The 23,490-nt window shown below is 37.4% G+C and overlaps 1 protein-coding gene across 1 annotated transcript in view; it reads right to left on the bottom strand.

Moving 5' to 3' along the window:
* Positions 1-23,490, bottom strand: part of LOC136877616 (myosin-VIIa) — a 267,052-nt gene that overhangs the window by 70,852 nt on the left and 172,710 nt on the right. Inside the window, exons 26-27 of the mRNA XM_068228687.1 lie at positions 10,810-10,927; positions 3,810-3,936 (exon numbers count right to left, since the gene is read on the bottom strand). Of these exons, the coding sequence (XP_068084788.1) occupies positions 3,810-3,936; positions 10,810-10,927 (245 nt within the window). The remainder of the gene's footprint in view (positions 1-3,809; positions 3,937-10,809; positions 10,928-23,490) is intronic.

The following is a 23,490-nucleotide window of genomic DNA, read 5'->3' as shown; positions in this document are numbered from 1 at the left end:
TCCCCAAAGTAATCATAAGCTACTGCCCCGGTGGGAAGAGATCTCTGGGACGCCCCAGGAAGAGATGGCGTGAAAATGCAATCTTTTATATAGACCGTAACAGTTCTTCCATAGAACTAATACCTGAAAGGATGATGATGATGATGATCATCATCATTATGAAAAGACAGAGCATCTTCAACAGCTCACCATTCACAAGTGTGTCCAGCAACAAAGTCACATTATTTACTCAATGGTTAACTTTTGAAAGTAGTACATGTTTAAGTACCTGTAGGAGAAAAATATTGAACCTTTCTTGTTCAATTCATAGGTGGTAGTACGAATCATTACTGATACATTTTCGAGAAACTGTTTTTGATACTTTTTCACAATCAAAAGTAGTAGTAATAATAATAATAAATGATAATAATAATAATAATAATAATAATAATAATAATAATAATAATAATAATAATAATGATAATAATAATAATAATAATAATAATAATAATAATAATAATAATAATAATAACAACAACAACAATACCGGGAGGTACACCCCAATGCCGCGCATTTAAATCTAGTACCTAAATGAACTCCTCTATTGGTGAAACCGTGAAATTGAAACTACACCAACTTAGAAATTTACTCAGAAGATGTTACCACTAAAATATGATATAATTTTGTTATTGTGAAGTTTCCTGAACTGACTGTATTTCTACTAGTTTTGTTTGCCATTCATCACGAAGTTTGGACATTCTTCCACAGATGTCACTACTAAAAACTATGATCATGCACCCTGGTGCGAAGTGAAAGAACTTTTGATTTAAATAAGTTTTGTATTCATAAGTTTTTTTTACTAATTGATGTTCATTTATTTTTGGGTTGGCAATATTTATCTTTTCTTTCTACCAGTTTTGAATCCAACCAATCAATAATTTCTGTAATTAATTTTCTACCAATCACAGTCTTCTTCTTCTTCTTCTTCTTCGATTTTGAGTGTAACTTTTAAATTACCCAATAAAAATGAGAGGGTGTGGCTAGTTTAATCTTGAATGGTCTCGAACCTTCCCCGAGGGTTTATAAACTGCGGATTTTCATGTCTCTTGGCCAATTGATTATCATCTTACTGAGTGTGTGTGTCAAAGCAGGAGGTCGGCAGCCTCTTCGTCAGCTGTTAGAACTTCTAAAAGGTAATGGCCACATAACATCTGTCTTTCTTGCTAACTCCGCAGTTTAATCCAAGGGAAAGGTCCGAAACATTAACTATCTAACCTTCTTTTCTAAAAATGTAACTTTCTGCCGGCTGATGTAATAACTTCGTAAAATCTTTAACTGTAAATTGGGGACAGAGAGTGATGTACCCTCTCGAGCTCCCCTTCATCTTGGTTTGAGGTGCCACGTTTTTGTAACCTTTCTTTTCTGCAATGTGTTAAAGTTATTACCATCCGTGCAACCTCAGTAGTTTGGGAATAGCCCCTGTTTCATCAACCAAGTGCCCTATAGGTTTTTACATTTTTGGAGCTCAGTCTTTGACTCTTTTTTTTTTTACTAAGGCCCTGTAGGTTGGGTACTAGATACTTGGGTAATAAGATTTCTATATGTAAATAGTGCCTTGTAAGGCCAGAGATTATTAGAGTTTCATGCTATGTTGCCTTGAGTAGGCTTGGAAATCTGAGAGCACGTTAGCTCTTTCTTAAGTGTTGTAAAAGGGCCTGTGGGAAGCCTGATATTGTAATTTAGGGAGCAAGTGCTCCATGTATTAGGGGATTTCTGCCCTCGAGTAAATTTGTGATCTTTGTAAATTTGAGCGTGTAGCTCAGGAAATGTAAAGCTAGGGACTTGTAGCCCAAGGTGTTAAGGTTTTGAATCTTGGATTTTTTACCCATCTTGTTTAACGTTTGCTACTTGTAAATAAAAATTGTCCAATTTTGATGTCTGAAAATAAAACCTTCAGTTTAGTTTTAAATTCATTCTTGACATTGTAGTTAGACCCATTCACCCTGGCACCTTCTTTCACCTCTGCGATCCACGATAAACTCAATAATAATAATAATAATAATAATAATAATAATAATAATAATAATAATAATAATAATAATAATAATAATAATAATAATAAAAACAACAACAATAACAACAACAACAATAATAATAAAGGACTCCTCGAAGAACTGGAGAAAAAGGAGTGCAGAATAATGAGGGGAATCATGGGATCCAATTACAAGAATGGCATCTACCAAAAAAAAAAAAAAAAAAAAATTGCAATAAGGAAGTCTATAACAAAATAGAGACAATTATAGACATGAGCCGCAAAAGATGGTCACCTCAAATGAATGGATGGAAATAGGTTGACCAACCAGATCATTCACTTATTTCGTTCCAAACCTAAAACCATGATGCCTTGGTTTAGAAATATCACGGAAGACCTTCAAGTGTTACAGATCAAACGAGAAGACGCCTTTAACAGAGGTCTTTTCTGAAATGACCGACCGACCAATCGACCGACCGACAGACCAACCAACCAACCAATCCCATGGTACTATAGCTCTGGTGGGCCTTGGCCTTCCAAGCGACCATTGTTCAGCCCAAAAGCCTGCAGATTATGAGGTGACGCATAGTCACTGCGATGAATCCTCTCGGCCATTATTTTTGGTTTTCTAGACCAGGAATAATAATAATAATAATAATACATGACCTGCAGCAAAGAAGCCCCTAAATTCATGGAGACAAAATATGGCAAAATAAAACGGGTCCAGCAATTCAAATATCTCGGTGAAATAATTCAGGAGAATGGAATGGAAACAAAAGCCAATGAAGTTAGATGCCAAAAAATGGAAACTGCGTATAGACTCACCCAAAATATCTATAACAAAAAGTGTCTCTCCAAGCATGCTAAACTAAGACACTATAATACAGTTATTAAACCAGAATGCCTCTATGGATCAGAGACACTAATTTTGAACAGGAAAACTGATCTAGAAAATATTCAGAAAAAGGAACGCAAGATCATTAGAAAAATTTTAGGCCCAAAACTCGTAGATGAACAGTACCGCCTTAGAGGGAAACAGGAAATCAAACAATTTTCTAACATTCACAGCGACATCAGAAAACGCAGATTAAGATTCTTTGGGCATATAAAAAGGATGAACCCAGATAGACTTACCAAGCAAATAGTTGAATTTTATGAAAACCGAAGTAAAGCTAAAACGGACACAATAAAATGGATTGGCGAAATTAAAACAGATCTCAAACTGGCAGGAATTACACCTGAAGACATCCAAAGCCGGGTTATCTTCAGAACCAAAGTTCATAAGTGGCAAGTTGACCAAGAGGAAAAACCAAAGAAGAAGACCGGAACAACATGGTCTCAAGAGAGAAAAGAAGCACACAGCAAACGAATGAAGGAAGTGTGGGCACAAAGAAAGGCAAATGCCTGTCTCTAAGTACTTTGCGTAGTCCTAATGGGCTCATTCGCAATATATATATATATATAAAATAATAATAATAATAATAATAATAATAATAATAATAATAATAATAATAATAATAATAATAATAATAATAATTATCATTATCTGGTTTCTTGGCTGAATGGACAGCATACTAGTCTTCTGCTTAGAGGGTTGTTATGGTTAATTCCTCTGACTTGGGGACTAGGCATTTATGCTTGTCTTATTACACTTGTCTTCATCGACACATAATGTACCACACTACCAACCACCACAGAAACACACAATAGTGAATACATCCCTCCACAAAGGGTTGGTGTTAGAAAGGGCATCCGGCTGTAAAAGTGGGTTAGAAAATAGCTAATAGAAAATACTTACTTGTTGATGGTGATTGATGATACTTCTGGGAAAGAGAGTTCGAGAAGGACCTGCTCTTGGTCATCCACTAAGTAGAGTCCAGTCCAGTTCACAGCAATTATCACATTATCTTTAGGTAATGTAGTTCCTGTTGAAGTAATATGAAATTGAAAGTTTTGAATACTGAAAAACAGCTAAATTTTATCACTTTATGATGACTGGTCAGATATCCCTACTCTGGAGTAATGAACTACAGTACTGTACACTATGAAATCTCAGACACTTAAAAATTAATGAAATAATTATTTCTTTAAATGGAATGTTACACAATATAGTCATTATGCCTGCAAAATCCACTATGTGAACTGTTTTAGCTTAGAACTTAGGTCTTTAAAGTTCTGTCATCTAAGATTTAATATTGTACGAATATTGTCAAGGAATTCTTGCTCTTCATAACATATGTGCTGCTGATTAGTACTGGCGCAAAGGCGATATTTTCCACCATTTAATACTTACAGAAGATATAAATACACATATTCGGTCTATGTGAGCTCCTTCACTTAATGAATTTAAAAGTGGAAAATATGTAAAATTCCATTTAAAGGAATTATGGGTAATGTTAAATGTTATAACCCATAAATACAGAGAAGTGTTTGTGTGAGTAGCTTTTCAAAAATGCTAAGAAGATGATTATTATTTAACAAAGATGAAACAAAGAACATACAACAGCAAAAAGGAAAGTCCAAAGAATGTGAGTTTATGTGTAACCCAGCTGGTGTAGCCATATTTGAGTCGTACACTACAGTCTGCCAGAGAATAATTATTTTATTATTCAAAGTCAATACAGAACCAACATGGCATTCATCAAATGTAACTTAAAAACTACATCTAAAATATCATTAGGTGTCCTTTTCTACTTGTCGCATAACTTCAACACTCATAAACTTTTAGACATGATATAAGCTTTTGTGCTCATGCCGTGTCAAGAAAATAAGGTGAAATTTTGCGTCATAAGAAGAAAATCTTGACTGTCCACGAGAAAGGCTTCTAAAACAATGAGGTTTGAATTTATACATTATAATAGAAGTGAAAATGGCACATTCGTCACCAGATGGCTCCCTGGATACAGTACAGTCTGAGAGGGTCACATAACATAACAAGTGTACGCACATATGAAGGTATGACATTGACACAAACCTGGAAAGAAACATCTGGCGATGGCTATCAATTAAGTAATACCTGGTTGCCAGCCATTAAGGATTTATGTAGCTAGATCCCTTCCCTGTCCCTTCACTATTGTTATTTCGTTTTGGAGTTTTCCAAATTCATACGTTCCACATCGCCTCGCTACATACTGGCTCACTCCCAGGTGGGGAATGATTTCCCTGATTGAAGAAAATATTTAATTACTTGATTAAAAACAATCATAGACTATAATAAACTATTGAAGGGCCCTAAGAGAAATATTTACTTGAATATAAAGTATTTAATTGTTGGAAAATTATATTATTTTAATATTTCAATACTTTGTGCAAGAACGTACTAAGTGCTTTCACACTGTGATATCGAGGTTACTTCTTCCTAATAGCAAAGCTCTGGTTTTTGTTTATACAGTAACTTTTACCTGAATATTTTAGGCAGTTTACGAACAATCCCTGCCTGGAAATAAATGTCTCTGTATATGTATATTGCAGATTTCCAAAGTTCACATGTACCGTACTTAAAAGATTTACAATGGAATAAATTATAATACTCACGAAATTTTCTGTTATGTTGGTTAGCACTTTCGAGGGATCAAGTTTATATAGCCTACCTACAATTCATAAGTGACTCACACGGACTATATTACAGGTAATATTTACAGTATTTACAGTCTTCACAGTGTTTTGTCTTTTACAGCTGTTCATTATGATACACACGGAAGCAGATCATGTTATATAACCTGTCTCGGCGTCGCATAATTTATATGGTTCCATTACAAAACGCGATCATTTTCTTGGTATGTAAACTTCCACCCCAGCCACCCTTTCCATACAAACAGGTTCTCATCAATTGACTTTGCCATCAGGGGTATAAGCCTTTGGCTTTATGTCCCACTAACTACTTTTAGAGTTTTCGAAGATGCTGAGGTGCCAGAATTTAGTCCCACAGGAGTTCTTTTGCATACCAGTAAATCTACTGACAAGAGGCCGATGTATTTGAGCACCTTCAAATACCACCAGTCTGAGCCAGAATCGAACCTGCCAAGTTGGGGTCAGAAGGCCGGCCAGCACCTCAACCGTCTAGGTCACTCAGTCCAGCAAGAAAAAATATCTTCTGTGTCTTCAGCTCACAGAAAATAGGTGTAGTGAATAAGCAAATGTGAGAAATATAGTGTCCTAATTTAAGAAGACAATTTTTTTGTCTTTATTTGTTCAGACCCGGTCTTGATCTCGACTCCTTCGTTTCATCTTACCAAACTGGGTTTTATGTGTGATTTTCTGCTGGGAATCTTTTGTCTGTTCAGCTTTGTTCTGGCATATATCATCATAAAAAAGTAATTACAATACTTTGCTCAGTTTTGTTCTCTGTAAAAACTCTCCCTTTACATCATGATGGAATTTTGGATCAAAGCGGGACCTTATTTGTATATTTTCAGTATAAGTTGACGAAGAACTTGCACTGGTTGAATTGAATTGTAATCAGTATTAGCGTCACCATTGTCACTGTCATAATCGCTACCTGAACTGAAATTGAACATGTGCTGTCTCTTTTGCGACTGCTGAACATTCGCATCAGCAGGGCCCGAACCCTGTACATTCGAGCCTGCAGTACTCATTCCAGGTATGCTCCTGTCACTTACAAATTCCCCTTCAGCAGAACTTACTTCACTAATATCACTATTCTCCCCACTAAATTCCAACATTTAGTTTATCATGACCCGTAAATCGTCTTCCTCTAACGGTGGGGGCCGGTAATTCCTTTTAGACATTTTAGTGGACAATTGTAAGAAAAAGGATCGAACAGAAGCCTGGTCTCTGGAATTTGGACGGAAATCATGAAATGAGCCTGTATTATGGATGCGTACGATAATAAATATTGTGTACCTCGTGGTAAACACACACTCCAGTCGTGAAGGAAGGACTCAAGACTGGGGATAATAAATCAGGTCACAGTTCTAAAATGTCATCAGAGATCTGCTCAGTATCATAATCTCTAGAAATCCCTTCTACAGCAATATTATTACATCCAAGGGATGATTTGGCGATGAGCTAAAGCTTCAGCACACAGCTATTAGGCCTTAAGTCGTTCTTGCTCGGACGTAAGCTGCATTCTTTATGTTGCAACTCGTGGATGACACATTGGTATTGGGAGAACATAGCTGAAAAGATTCCCATCAGAGGACAGACTCATCCAGAATACGCTGCTGAAAAGGAAATAAACCTCTGCACGCAGGCAACTGAGAAAAAAAGTGTAATTTGAATAGGCGGATATATCCGCGTTCCCCGCCGAGCAAGCGACTTGCAGCCGCGGATCTCGCCACATCTCCCACCGAACGGGTTAATCGCTTGTAATAACGGATGTGTCAGTGATAGGGCTCTCGCTGTAACTGAAGGATAATACATTAATATAGGATTTTTGAAGGGACAGACAAAGACTGTTGTTATAACGGGGTTCTCGTTATATGCCGTACTCGGTATAGCGGACTTCTACTGGATTGCTGTACTTTAGTTCCTCTTTTAATTATTATTTTTACCTATTTGTTGCTGATTTTCATTATGTTTAAGCATTCATTGCATTTTATTTAGTAGGGTAAATTTCAGTTGTGTTAAAGTAATAATTATTCATCTTTGAGGGCTGAGAAGAAATACATGTAGGAGAACTGGAATTGATGGGGTAGTTGAAGATGGTAGTGTATGAAGAACACAAACCCTTTTGTGTTGTGTTTCTATTCTTCCTGCTTCCCATACTGGCTTGCTATTATGAAGGCATATAAGAAGGAATATGAAAAGAAACAATAGGATAAACACTTGATAGATCATTGTAGGAAGAGGGAGCAATAAAAAATGAAGACGAGGACAAATATGAAAACACAAAAGGAGGAGTACAATCTCCACACCTTCAAACGTTGCCATCTTCGAATAGACAGGCTCTCTCCTTATCAATCTCTGTACAGTAAAAACCTTGGACTGCGAGCAACGTTTCATCTTAGGTCTGACACTAGACTCATCAGAGTGGGATGTGTCAGACCCTACCCACTGATGCTGGGGTGTATGCAGGTGAACTTATCAGAAGCCTTTAGAAGAGGCACAGTCTGATAACTGCATACGGGAGATAATTCTCCACAATGGAATTACTGCCCGCCTAGCAATTCCGAATGGAAAATTCTAAATTCCCAAGGAAGAAATTGGTGGAAAATATCTAATTCCCTCCATGGGAATTTAGAATTTTCCATTGGGATTTGATTGCGGTACCCAGCTGTGAGAGGCCAGAACACTGCCGCCTTAGCCACAGAGTCTCTTTGGATCATTTTATATCAATACATATTTTTTGGCTGTGGAATGAATCATCTGTGCTGCAATTATTTGTTATAGAAAAATGTATTTTGATAAGTGAATACTTTGGATTACAAGCATGATTACATAATGAATTATGCTTGCAATCCAAGGCTTTACTGTGCTTCTACATCCATCACTTCTGCTTCCCAACTTCATCACTTGATGGATCTTCAGTCACAGGAAGTGTAGGATAAGAAACAAGCTGGATAAATACAGAAAATGGGAAGAAACATAAGAAACAATGAATACAGGGAGTAAAAGATTAGGTACATAGGACAGACACAAAAGGAGATAAGTATCTCAATTCAATAATATAAGTATTGGGAAGGAGCAAACATGCATCAAATAAAGTTGTATAAAGATAGGAACATGAAAAGGAACACATACTAGGATGAATATAAATAATATAAGGAAAGATCTTCATTGGGGTAATCATATAAATGGGATTGTAAATAAAGGGTAAAGATCCCTGCACATGGTTATGAGGGTATTCAGTAGCAGACAGACGCCGCCCCCCCCCCCCCCCCCCCCCCCGTTTGGAGAAAATGTTACATTCTTAGTCCATTTTAACCGACTGAAACTAGGAATTATAGGAATTATTAAACAAAGCAATTTGTGCAAGCCTTTTTTTTTTTTTTTTTTTGCTAGTGGCTTTACGTCGCACCGGCATAGATAGGTTTTATGGCAACGATAGGATAAGAAAGGCCTAGGAGTTGGTAGGAAGCGGCCATGGCCTTAATTAAGGTACAGCCCCAGCATTTGCCTGGTGTGAAAATGGGAAACCACGGACCAGCATCTTCAGGGCTGTCGAGAGCGGGATTCAAACCCACTATCTCCCGGATGCAAGTTCACAGCTGCATGCTCCTAACGATACAGCCAACTCACCCAGCAAGCCCTATATGTCTTATCAGCTATTTCTTTCCTTTATTTTCTTTAATTATTAACAAAATTACTAGAGGAAATACGCACAAAATATTGTTTGATGTGCCTAACCCATTTGTATAGCGCCACAGCAAGTAGTGGAGACTTTGCATGTGCTGTGAGGAAGGGCAGCAGGGGTACACTTTTTTTGCTACGGTCATGGACATTGAGGTCTAGTTCACCCGCTTACCATGCGCATTCGTCAGTCTGGCAGTCTCTGTAGTTTCTGTTAGTTTCTTAGTGTGTAGTCAAATACTAAATTATTTTTAAATGTATAATCTCGCCGTACTTCTTTTTAAAGTAATAAATGCGTAATATTGTTCCTTTCGGGAAAGTTTTATTGTATAGTACTGAATCAAAATCTCAAAATACTATTATTACTGCACTTAAATTAGTAAACTGTCAACCTTTTCCTCTCTGTCAAAATTCGTACAGAGAGCATAAGAAATTTACCATTTTGAAGCTTTTTTCTTCAGTTTCCAATTATAATAATCTTATTGGCTTTACGTCCCACTAACTACTCTTACAGTTTTTGGAGATGCCAAGGTGCCATAATTTTAGTCCCACAGGAGTTCTTTTATGTGCCAATAAATCTACCGACAATAGGCTGACGTACTTAAGCACCTTGAAATACCACCGGACTGAGCCAGGATCAAACCTGTCAAGTTGGGGTCAGAAGGCCAGTGCCTCAATCGTCTGAGACACTCACCCCGCTACAGTTTTGATGTCTATACCCCCCCACCTCGCCCACTATATCCCACAAGCCCAGGTACTATTTTATGTTTTAATTCCCAATCGCCGCTACTGAGGGTATTTAGGGGTTGTGGTAAGGATAAAAAGGAGAGGGCATATAAGTCTCTGGTAAGACCCCAAATAGTGTATGGTTCCAGTGTATGGGAGCCTCACCAGTTGATTCAAGAACTGGAAAAAATCCAAAGAAAAGCAGCTCGATTTGTTCTGGGGGATTTCCGACAAAAGAGTAGTGTTACAAAAATGTTGTAAAGTTTGGCTGGGAAGACTTGGGAGAAAAGAGACGAGCTGCTCGACTAAGCCTATGTTCCGAGCTGTCAGTGGAGAGATGGCCTGGAATGACATTAGTAGACGGATATGTTTGAGCGGTATTTATAAAAGTAGGAAAGATCACAATATGAAGATAAAGTTGGAATTTAAGAGGACAAATTGGGGAAAATATTCATTTATAGGTAGGGGAGTTAGGGTTTGGAATAACTTACCAATGGAGATGTTCAATAAATTTCCAATTTCTTTGAAATCACTTAAGGAAAGGCTAGGAAAATAACAGATAGGGAATCTGCCACCTGGGCGACTGCCCTAAATGCAGATCAGTAATCATTAATTGATTGATTCAACACAGTGAGTCAGTGTAGAAAGAAAGAGCTCCTTTTGATGTTCCTATCTATATATGACTTTATTTGCACTTGCATATTCCCTTCCATTACTTTTAGGGCTCATTTAGGTAACACTCATCAGTTAACTGTGGGAACTTGTGAATTCACAAAAGGATTAATATAATTATTATATATGGCTCTAGTTCTAAGACTTACCTGATATCCTCATTGCTTCGAAGAACTTTGAGAACAGCAGTGGCCACTTGATTCTTGCAAAAGTGACTATGTCTTCTTTGGCTTTTAGAGGTGGCACCTGCTCCCTAACATAGTAACTCTGCAATGTAACAATTGTATGTTCTAAGTTTTATTGTTTCAGGATGTGACACTCAATATTATGTAACCACTATCTGACTACATGTTATGATTCTCATATTTTGGTCCATATTGGAATGTACAATAAAGTCAAATAAATATGAAAGTTTATTTGTTCCACCTTTTCAATACATAAAAAGAATTTGAAAAAAGAATTAAAACTGTAGGGACATGTTTCGCTCTTCAATCAAGAGCATCATCAGCCTATATCTCAAACTGTAAATAATCAGGTACCTGATTGTAATTAAATTAAATATAAATGTGAAGATGATGTTACAAATGGTGAGCAAAATGGTTGACAATAGTTTAAAGATTAAAATATGGATAGTAGTAAAATTTATACACCCTCCTGAAAGTCCTTCTTTAAATATAGCAAATAGGTATCCAGTGGAGGTTGAGGGCATAATAGAAAACTAATAGATCCTAAACATGTTGATTAACACATTAATGAATAAAATGTAGCTGACAATTCCAAATGGTGCATTAATACATTGCTCACTTCAAGTGAGGTCTACAGTATTTAACAAGCCACTTACCTTCAAGCACCCTTCTTCTCTCAGACTTCTGGAGGACTACAATTTTATTTCTTCACATAATATTATAAACCTCACTTAAAATGGACCACAGAAGCGACTCTACACTAAAAAAATTTTAAGAATTGGATCTAAACTCCACTCTGATTTCTTCCCGACGCAATTTACAACATTATTAAATACCATCCAACAACATTGTATTTTGTATTGAAAAGGTGGAACCCGCTAGATTCTAATTTAATTGTGATCTCAGTTCAAAAGATAAAGTTCCTTACGGTTATTCCCGACGTTCGAAATATTTAACACTGATAAATTTTCTCTACTACTCTTCTTGTTTCAACATAGCAATTTACTCTAGACCTCACTTGAAGTGAGCAATGTATTAATGCACCATTTGGAATTGTCAGCTACATTTTATTCATTAATGTGTTATTCAATATGTTTAGGATCTATTAGTTTTCTATTACGCCCTCAACCTCCACTGGACACCTATTAGCTATATTTAAACAAGGACTTTCAGGAGGGTGTATAAATTTTATGACTATCCATATTTTAATCTTTAAACTATTGTCAACCATTTCTCTCACCGTTTGTAACATCACCTTTACATTTATATTTAATTTAATTACAATCAGGTACCTGATTACTTACAGTTCGAGATATAGGCTGATGATGCTCTTGATTGAAGAGCGAAACATGTCCCTACAGTTTTAATTCTTTTTTCAAATCCTTTTTATGTATTGAAAAGGTGGAACAAATACTCTTTCATATTTATTTGACTATCTGACTAACCGAAAATTAAAAAAAAATCATATATTATTATCTTTGTTTTACACTCTCTTTGAATCACTTGCATAATTTTTGAAAAAGAAAAGTAAAAAATTCAGTTCTAATAGAAATTACATATTAATTTAATGTAATGCAGTTTTATTTTCTGTATTTACCTATCAAATGATGATATACCATACCCAAAATATATACTGAATTTTTGACACTGTTTAATAATTTTTTTTACAACTGGCTTTACGTTGCACTGACACATACAGGTCTTATGGTGATGATGGGATAGGAAAGGGCTAGGAGTGGTAAGGAAGCATCTGTGGCCTTAATTAAGGTAAAGCCCTAGCGTTTTCCAGGTGTGAAAATGGGAAACCATCTCCAGGGCTGCCAACTGTGAGGTTCGAACCCACTATCTCCCAAATGAAGCTCACAGTTGTGCGCCCCCAAACACATGGCCAACTTGCTCGGCACTGTTTAATTCCTGTGTTAATCAAACTCCCATAATTTGCATGTGCTGAGTATGATAAGATGGCCACATGCTGTATGGATAACATGCCTGCCCATAGGCCATGGGTTTAATTCCTGGCTAGGTCAGGGATTTTTATTTGGATCTGAGTGCTGGTTTGAGGTCCACTCAGCCCACGTGATTGCAATTGAGGAGCTATCTGACGGTAAGATAGTGGCCTGAGTCTAGAAAGCCAGGAATTACGGCCGAGAAAATTCATCATGCTGAACACACGGTACCTTGTAATCCACAGGCCTTAGGGGTGAACAGTGCTCACTTGGTAGGCCATGACCCATTTGGGGTGTTGTGCCACAGGGTTTGGATGTTTTTCAGTGTGATAATAATAATGTTATTCTTTTTATGACCCACTAACTACTACTGGTTTCTGGAGATGCTAAGGTGCCAGAATTTTGTTCCATAGGAGTTCTTTTACATGCCAGTATATCTACTAACATGAGGTTGATGTATCTGAACACCTTCAAATACTGCAAGATTGAGCTGGGAATGAATCTGCCTACTTCAACTCAGAAGAACAGCACTCTGTTATCCAAGTACCTCAGCCCAGTTGCTGAGTATAAGAATGACAGTAAAAAAAAAAAAACCTGTAATACCTTATTTTTTGCACTCTTTACACTATTACATGGTCATGAATACTGTGAGAAAATGGTCAAATTTCTAAGAAAAACCAATCACATTAAAACACAGAGTCTCGGAAAAATGGTGGCTTTCATACTTCTAAGGTCTTCTGCCAGAACAGAGGGTTCAGCATAGTTTTAAGATCCGGCACTAGGTATCATGTGGATACTGAAGTAAGGTCAACGGACTATGCAGTTTGAGGGTCCTCTGCTTGGTCACATGGCTCATTGTACTTGTAAGCTCCTCCCCTAGGTACAGATATGTTATAGTATGGGGTAAGTGTGCAATAGTATGGAGACAAGCTTTGTTTATTACAAAGTTATTACTGTATCTTTGCTATTTAAAAATAATATATTACCATGTCTGCTATGGGTTGTCCCTACATTTCATCCTATAGATACACATTTGTAAGAAATAATAATAAATAATGTTATTGGCTTTGATGATGATGTCATCCATTTAGTCGAATCTGACCATCGGCGATTCTATGAATTAGCTCGCTCGAAGTTGTCCTGTTCCTCACTGCCTTCTTTAGTTGTTCCAGGGTGAGGGTTGTGTCTGTTTCAATGGTGTCTAACCAACGAGTCCTCTGGTGACCTGGCCTTCTTGTACCGCTGATCATTCCTAGCATGATTGCTTTTTCCAATGCATCTGAACCCATAATGTGGCCAAAATAAGCTAGTCTCAGCTTCATAATCTTACCAGCCAATGACATACGGGGCTTGATGCGCTCTAAAACTGCCTTATTGGTGATTTTTGCAGTCCATGGTATTCGTAAGATTCTTCACCAACACCAGAGCTCAAAAGCGTTGATCTTCCTTTTTGTCTGCCTGTTTCAGCACCCAGCTCTCACATCCATTGGCTTTACATCACACTAACTACTTTCTAACGGTTTTTGGAGACTCCAAGGTGCCAGAATTTAGTCCTGCAGGAGTTATTTTACATGCCAGTAAACCTATCGACATGGGGCTGACATATTTGAGCACCTTCAAAGACCACTGGACTGAGCCAGGATCGAACCTGTCAAGCAGGGGCCAGAAGGCCAGCACAACCGTCTGAGCTACTCAGCCCCGCTTGTAAGAAATAGAGCCCTGAAAGTCTCATAGCAAGATTACAAACAGCGAGCGTAGCTTTGAGCGATTACCCTTACAGATCTATTGGTGTGGTGGAAGACACTGTAATTAATAATTACTCATGTTTAATGGATGTTTTAAAAGTGTTGCCCAGCATACAATTTTGCAGCAGAGGAACAAATGCATCAAAAATTCACTAAAGCTGCAAGTTCTTGATGACAAAACATACTCCTCTTCAGAACTGAAGTGGTTTCAAAAGGTGTTATCTTTCCATTCATATTAAGAAAGCAGTTCGATTAGGTTGACATTTGTTCACAAGGACAGACATTTTAAAAACTTGGCATCATGTGTTCATGCTGCATTCAGTCGTGCCCCTTCATCAGAAGATGTGAAAGTCATAATTATTTCACAAAGAGAATTAGAAAGTCAAGAAGGATTCTTTACATAAATTATTGTCAACAAAGAGGTTCTCATGGCACAACAGTCCTAAAAGGCCATGGCCTACTAAGCGATAGCTGCTGAGCCCGAAGTCTTGCAGATTATGAGGTGTCACACATTCAGCATGACAAATCCCCTCGGTCATTATTCTTGGCTTCCTAGACTGGGGCCGCTATCTCACCATTAGATAGATCAATTGTAATCCCGTAGGCTGAGTGGACCTCAAACCAGCCTTCAGGTCAAGGTAAAAATCCCTGGCCAGGAATTGAACCTGGGGCCTCTGGGTAAGAGGCAGGCAAGCTACCCCTATATCACAGGGCCGGTTTAAAGAGGTTATTTTTATTTTTATTTTAGAATTGACTTTACATTCCAATGACACAGATAGGTCTTATGGTGATGATGGGATAGGAAATGCCTAGGAGTGGGAAGAAAGCAGCCATGGCCTTAATTAAGGTGTGATAATGGGAAACATCTTCAGGGATGCCGACAGTGGGGTTTGAACTCACTATCTCCCGAATGCAAGCTCACAGCTGCGCGCCCCTAACCGTACGGCCAACTCACCTGGTTAAGAGATGTTCTCTTGTAACATGTAGTATGTTAGTAAATAAAATAAAAGTGTTAACATACTGAATGTATCCCTAAATAAATACTGGTAACCATCGTAGTTGGGTATAATGTTTTGATAGAGGAGCTGCTCTGAACAAATAATAACTTTGAAGCTAGTCATGGTATATTACAGAAAACGAAACAAGCCCCTTTCAATAATGTTTATAGATTTCAAGAAAGCTTAAGACTCCATTCGCAGACCATCATTATCAAAAATTTTAAGACATTTCAGACTTCACCCAAAGCTAATCAAACTGATTGAACTTACTCTAACTAATACAATTTCTAAAATTAAGTTTGCTAGTTGCTTTACGTCGCGCTGACACAGATAGGTCTTATGGCGACGATGGGACAGGGAAGGACTGGGAGTGGGAAGAAAGGGGCCGTGGCCTTAATTAAGGTACAGCCCCAGGATTTGCCTGGTGTGAAAATGGGAAACCACGGAAAACCATTTTCAGGGCTGCCGACAGTGGGGTTCGAACCTACTATCTCCCGAATACTGGATACTGGCCGCACTTAAGCGACTGCAGCTATCGAGCTTGGTAAAAAAATTAAGTTTAGAGGAGAACACTCTGAATCATTCTTGGTAACAACTGGTTTAAGACAGTGTAACGGATTGTCACCTCTTCCTTTTAAACTGTACGTTAGAGTAAGTTATGAGGGAATGGATATCTATTAACTTGACCATGATGGCCACTAATGGTCTCTATTGACTTAATTAAAACAGTTAATTGTGTCCAGGTTCTGCCTAGTCAATACAATTCAGAATTCACAATTCACATATAATCACAATTCAGAATTGTATTGACTAGAACCCAGAAGGATAATATACATTTGAACTGTTTTGGATTTGCTGATGATCTAGCTCTTCTGGCCAATGATATTCAGGAAACAAAACAACAAATAAAATATTTACAGGAAATAGCTCAAAATATTGGTTTAAAAATTTCATTAAAAAAAAAAAAATTATGCTAACTCAACCTCCATTTGCAAAAGAAATTAAGCTGGGAGACCAAGATATAAAAAAATTGTAGAAAAATGTAAATATTTTGGTGAAATAATCACATATAATCTGAACAAGTAACTGGCATGGCAGAATAGAATATATAAACTGGTTACAGTGCAGCATGTTACCAAGAATACACATAATAAAAAGTGTCTCTCAACAGCAACCAAATTGAAACACTACAAAACAGTCACCTAGCCACAAATTACATATGCATGTGAAACATTATTCAAAACAACAAACACAATTGCAATAGACAGAGTACTCAAGTTAGAAAGGAGAATAGTGAGAACCTGTTTAAATAAAAATAATCAAGTAAATGGAGTCTGGAGACTAGCTTCCAATGAAACAGTTTATAAAGAAATAGAACCTGTGACTAGCACAATGAAAAAGAAATGAATATCATTCTTAGGGCATCTAATATGGTCACCAGAAAATACCATCAGTAGAAAATTATGGAAAAATTATAGAAAAATTATGGAAGAGTAAGAATAATATGAGATGGATCACAGAACTTAAAGAAGGCATGAGAGAGTTACATATTACAATAGAAGATTTAAAATACAAAACAAATACACTCAAGATATTGAAAGATAAGCACACTAGACTACAGATGAAAATCAACAAGCAGAGAATAGGAAGAGTGATTCCAGAAGCAGAAAGAAAACTAAGTTCAGAGAGGATGAAACAGTACTGGGTTGGCAAAAAGAAGAAAAACATCCATAAACCTGACTAAAGTACAGTAGTCCTATGCTGGAGAAAAAAATTAAAATAGATAAATAATATAAATGATATGAGTAAAAATCTGGAATCACAGATAAGGATATTTGTGGATGATGTTATACTGCATAGAGTAGTAAACGAGTTACAGGATTGTGAGCGACTGCAGGGGGACTTAAACATTGTAGTGAGATGGACAGTAAACGATGGTGTGAATGTAAATGGGAAGAAAAGTCAAGTTGTAAGTTCTCAGTTTTAATTACTGTGTTGATGGGGAACAATGTAAGTGCTTAAGTGTTAATATAACGAATGATCTTCAATGGGGTAATTATATTAACCAAGTAGTTAAGAAAGGTTACAGATCTCTTCACATGGTTATGAGAGTACTTAGGGGTTGTAGTAAGGATGTAAAGGAGAGGGCATATAAGTCTCTGGTAAGACCACAGTTAAAGTATAGCTCCAGTGTATGGGACCCTCACCAGGACTACTTAGTACGAGAACTGGAAAAAAATCAAGGGAAGCAGCCCGAATTGTTGTGCGTGATTTCCGACAAAGGAGTAATGTTACTAAAATGTTGCAAACTTTGGGCTGAGAAGACTTGAGAGTAAGGAAATGAAATCCTTGACTATGTGGTATGTGATACAGATGTTGATTCCCATAGGGAACCTGAAATATTTGTTCCGAATGAGTAAATTTATAATACCAATATAGTTGGTCAATTACTGGACATTCCTTGGACACGAGTAAATTTCACTCATTCTAACAAATATTTCAGGTTCTCTATGGGAATCAACATCTGTATCATCTGATGGTCAGGCAGGCATCAATTTTTGAAAATGAGACAAAGTCTCTCATAAAGCATTGGCACTGCCGGTGGCTCCATGTACCCTACGCAGTGGCCTCCACGGTATGCACTAGCCATACGCCTTGGTAGGTGTGCTATTTACCAATTGATGAGCCCACTTAGCACACTGGGGCGAAACGCTGGCAACCAGGAATGCGTTAGCTGGAAAATTTATAATGTCCAATAACGGACCAACTATACTGGTATTATATGGTATGTTTCGAGCTGTCAGTGGTGAGTTGGCATGGAATGACATAAGTAGAAGAATAAGCTTGGGTGGAGCTTTTAAAAGTAAGAAAGATCATAATATAAAGATGAAGTTGGAATTCAAAAGGACAGACTGGGACAAATATTCATTTATAGGATGAGGAGTAAGGGACTGGAATAAATTATCAAGGGAAATGTTCGATAAATTTCGAAGTTTGTTGAAAATATTTAAGAAAAAGTTAGGTAAACAATCTATATAAATATAATCGTAATGACTATGTGTCTGTACATTGACTATTTTGGCGAAATTTCCGTACAGTTATCCGTTTCAGGTGTAGTAAAGACCACCTGCATAATTTTTAGCTTTGGTGTCTGTTTGTTTGTCTCTCCTTCTATAACTTGAAAACTACTGGATATATTTCCACCAAACTTCATATTTAGAATCCACCTGTCCTTGGGTAGGTTTTAGGGCAAATATTCTTTCTAAATCCCTGAACTGACTGGGGATTTATACAAAACCATGATTTTTCACTCCCTCAAAATATACACAACCAAACTTAATGGAAATCTACCTGCCTTAATGAAAATTAATTTATAAACTTTTTTTCTCATGTGCATCATTTTGATAACAGGATTAACAAGGGAGATATCATTAACGGACCGTCTTTCGGTACAAGTCCACCGGACTTAATGCAAGAGCGGGTGCATATAAAGTGTATTTCTTACAACTTGAAAACTACTGAAGATATTTGAACCAAACGTTATATTTAGTATCCACCTGTCCAAGGGTAGGTTTTTTGGTGTCTGTTTGTCTGTTGGTCTGTCTTTCTATAACTTAGAAACTACTGGATATATTTCCACCAAACTTCATATTTAGAATCCACCTGTCCTTGGGTAGGTGTTAGGGCAAATATTGTTTCCAAATCCCTGAACTGACTGGGGGTTTATACGAAACTGAAACTGTGATTTTGCACTCCCTCAAAATATACACAACCAAACTTAATGGAAATCTCAAAAAAGGCTTTCACGGCCGCAGATCTTATAATCACAGCAATAGAACCAGCTTTTGGGTGGTTAGGCCGTGTGCAAAATGCAGAGTTTCGTCCAGACGTGCCATTTGGACTCATCAGCTGGAATGGCCTGCCTCTGCTATGCAGAGTCCTGGAGGGGCGTGCCATTCCAGCTGATGAGTCCAAATGGCACGTCTGGACGAAACTCTGCATTTTGCACACGGCCTAACCACCCAAAAGCTGGTTCTATTGCTGTGATTAATGGAAATCTACCTGCCTTAATGGAAATTAATTTCTAAACCTTTCTTCTCATGTGCATCATTTCTATACCAGAATTAATAAGGGAGATATCATTAACGGACCGTTTTTCGGTTCAAGTCCCACCTGACTTAATGCAAGAGCGGGTGCGTGTAAAGCGTATTTGTTACATCTTGAAAACTACTGAAGATATTTGAACCAAACTTTATATTTAGCATCCACCTGTCCAAGGGTAGGTTTTTCTGGTGTCTGTTCATTTGTTTGTCTGATGGTCTGTTTGTCTGTCTTTATAACTTGAAAACTACTGGATATATTTCCACCAAACTTCATATTTAGAATACACCTGTCCTCGGGTAGGTTTAAGGGCAAATATTGTTTCTAAATCCCTGAAATGACTGGGGATTTATATGAAACAGAAACCGTGATTTTGCACTCACTCAAAATGTACACAACCAAACTTATCGGAAATCTACCTGCCATAATGGAAATTAATTTCTAAACCTTTCTTCTCATGTGCATCATTTCTATACCAGAATTAATAAGGGAGATATCATTAAAGGACCTTTTTTCGGTACAAGTTCCACCTGACTTAACGCAAGAGCGGGTGCGTGTAAAGCTTATTTCTTATAACTTGAAAACTACTGAAGATATTTGAACCAAACTGTATATTTAGCATCTACCTATCCAAGGATAGGTTTTAAGATCAATACCATTTTAAATTCCTTGAATGGACTGGGGTTGTATAGGGAACTGAAATGGTGAATTTACTCTCCCACAATATATAAACTACAGGACCAACCTGACTGGAAATCGATCAAACTTGATGGAAATCCAATTCTAAATATTTTCTCATGTACATTTTTTCAACAGGAGGATTAATAAGGGAGATATCATGAAAGGTCGGTTTCTCAGGCTAAGTCCAGCGGACATAGACCAAAAGGTGTTATACGTGGAGCAGATGCCTTATCCATCTATATAAATCAAATTTTAAAGACCGTGTGTCTGTGCATTGACTATTTTGGCGAAATTTTCGTACAGCTTTCCATTTAAGGGGTAATAATGACCATCTGCATATATTTTAGCTGTAGTTTCCTGAAAGTCCTAAAACTTACCTCCCTCGCCCAAAATCAGGATTGCCTCACAATCTGCCATACGAGCTGGAAAATTTAAATTAAACAAAATTATACATTTTAGCCGGTAACCTACGGAAAACATCCGAGATCTTTAAATTTTTCACTTTTTATGCCGAAGAATACTGAAATATGGAGGCAATTTAATGATGGTGCAGACCTTCGTTTCGAGGTATTTCGCGGCCAAAACGGTAAGTCCTATCACAAAACGGATGGCACAATCTCCGTTCAATTTGGAGTGATCTATAACTTTGGTCCTGTGACATTTTGTTGTCTCTCTCTCTCTCCCCCCCCCGTATAGGGTAGATTTGGCTGTATATTTCGATTGTTCGTAAATTTTGTGCTTTTACACGTGTGTTACTTAGTTTGACACACTTATAGGAAAGATAGAGTCATCGAATTTGGCATGCACATTGACACGATCAATGGCTATATGCAAACCAAATTTCATGATTCTATCTTCCACAGAAGTATGTGGAAAATAACGTAAAATGTTAAAAATGTACCAAAATTTCATCCCATTCAAATATTGTAACTCAATCAAACCCATAAATATGGGAGATATGAGTAAATGTTACGATCAAACTTGAAGAGCTATAAAAGGGACGTCTGTGGATGCAAACCGTTTGATGGCATGATCTACTGTTTAGGTGCAGTAAATCTCAAAATGAAGGTCTGAACTTACAAACGTGCCCATGCTTATCTGTCAACTATATAAATCTAATCGTAACGACCATGTGTCTGTACATTGACTATTTTGGTGGAATTTCCGTACAGTTATCCATTTCAGATGTAATAATGACCACCTGCATATTTCTTAGCTTTGGTGTCTGTTTGTCTGTTTGATTGTATGAGTGCTTATTACTTGGTGTCTGTCTGTTTGTCTGATTGTATGAGTGCTTATTACTTGAAAACTACTGAATATATTTCTACAAAGTTGATATTTAGAATCCACCTGTCCTTGAGTAGGTTTTAGGGCCAATATTATTTCTGAATATCTAAATTTAGTGGGGGTTTATCCAAAACCGAAACCATGATTTTGCACTCCCTCAAAATATGCACATCCGAAATTAATGGAAATCTACAATCCTTAATGGAAATCCATTTCTAAAACTTTTTTTCTCATATGCATTTTTCGACAGGAGGATTAATAAGCGAGATATCATGAACAGTCGGTTTTGCAGGTTAGGTCCAGCAGACATAGCCCAAACGGTGTTGTACGTGGAGCATTTTCCTTATCTATATAAATAAAATCGTAACGACTGTGTGTGCCTGTACATTGACTATTTTGGTGAAATTTTCATACAGCTACCCGTTTGAGGGGTAATAATGACCATCTGCATATTTTTGGTGTAGTTTCCTGAAAGTCCTAATTTTTACCCCCCTGACCCAAAATCCAGATTGCAACATAACCTGCCAGACAAGCAAGAAAATTGAAATTTGTCAAAATTATACGTTTTAGCCTGTATGGACGGAAAAATTCCAAGATCTTTAAATTTTTCACTTTTTATCCCTGAAGAATATTGAAATATAGAGGCAATTTTCGTCATGGTGCAGACTTTCATTTCGAGGTATTTCGTGGGATAAATGGGAAGCCCTTTCACATAACAGATGGCACAATCTCCGTTCAGTTTGGAGTGATCTTCAACCTTGCTCTTATGACATTTTGTCGTATCTGTATCTCTTATATGTTAGATTCATCTCTATTTCTCGATTTTAAGTAAATTTGAACTTTTTACATGCATAATTTATACTGTCAATCACTTACAGGAAAGTTAGAATCATCAAACTATACACGAACATTGGCCCATACGTGAGCCAAATGCTATGTCACATAATTATCCGCAAAGTAATACAATGTAAGATAATCTTACACAAATTTCACCCTATTCAAAGTTTCTAACTCAATCTGACCCATGAATAGATGAGATGCGAGAAAATATCATAGGACCAGCCATTTAGGCCGCTAAATACTGCGTCTTATGGTAAATGGTACAATCCTTTGTCGATATGATGTACCGTTTAGTAGAAGTTAATCTGTAAATGAAGGTCTGCAATATTGTAAACATGCTTATACTTTTGTACTGGTATGTCGATCTATATATATTCATTGATGTCGATTTGTAGCGATAGAGAAAGGTTGTGTCTGCTATTGTAATCAGTGCTCCCCACACCGACTTTGACTGGCAGTAGGAATGGGGTCCTTCTCCAACTCCTGTGTAACTGGCATTAGTAAGGAGGACCTACCATTGTAATGAATAATTCACTTCTGAATTTGACTTGCAGAAGGCAAGGGAGCATGCAATTTTGTTCAATACTCCCCTACCTGATTGTGTTTGGCGGTAGGTCAGTGTGCCTGCCATTATAAACAAATGTACCCATCTAAAATGTGACTAGCATTAGGCATAGAGGCCTGCTATTGTAATGGAAACTCACCAACTCTGTGTGACCGGCAGTAAGCTGGCTGGCAGAAGAAAAAAGGGCCTGTCATTATAATGATAACTGCACAACCCAATTTTGACTGGTAGTAGGGAAGTTGCCTACCATTATAATAAAAGCTTCTAAACTGTTTTCTGCCTGAAAGTAGGAAAGGGGGCTTGCAATTGTAATGAAAACTCCCCAAATCGATTGTGACGCGCAGTAGGCAACGGGGCCTGCAATTAAAATGTAATCTTCCCAACTCGATTGTGAATGGCAGTAGGCAAGTGAGCCTATCATTACAACTCCGCAACCCACACTTTACATTGGAAACAACGTATGGGGACCTCTCCATGCTATT

This window comes from Anabrus simplex, chromosome 7, assembly GCF_040414725.1.
Source record: "Anabrus simplex isolate iqAnaSimp1 chromosome 7, ASM4041472v1, whole genome shotgun sequence".
In the NCBI taxonomy this organism is placed as follows: domain Eukaryota; kingdom Metazoa; phylum Arthropoda; class Insecta; order Orthoptera; family Tettigoniidae; genus Anabrus; species Anabrus simplex.
This window is presented reverse-complemented; position numbering and strand designations above follow the sequence as displayed.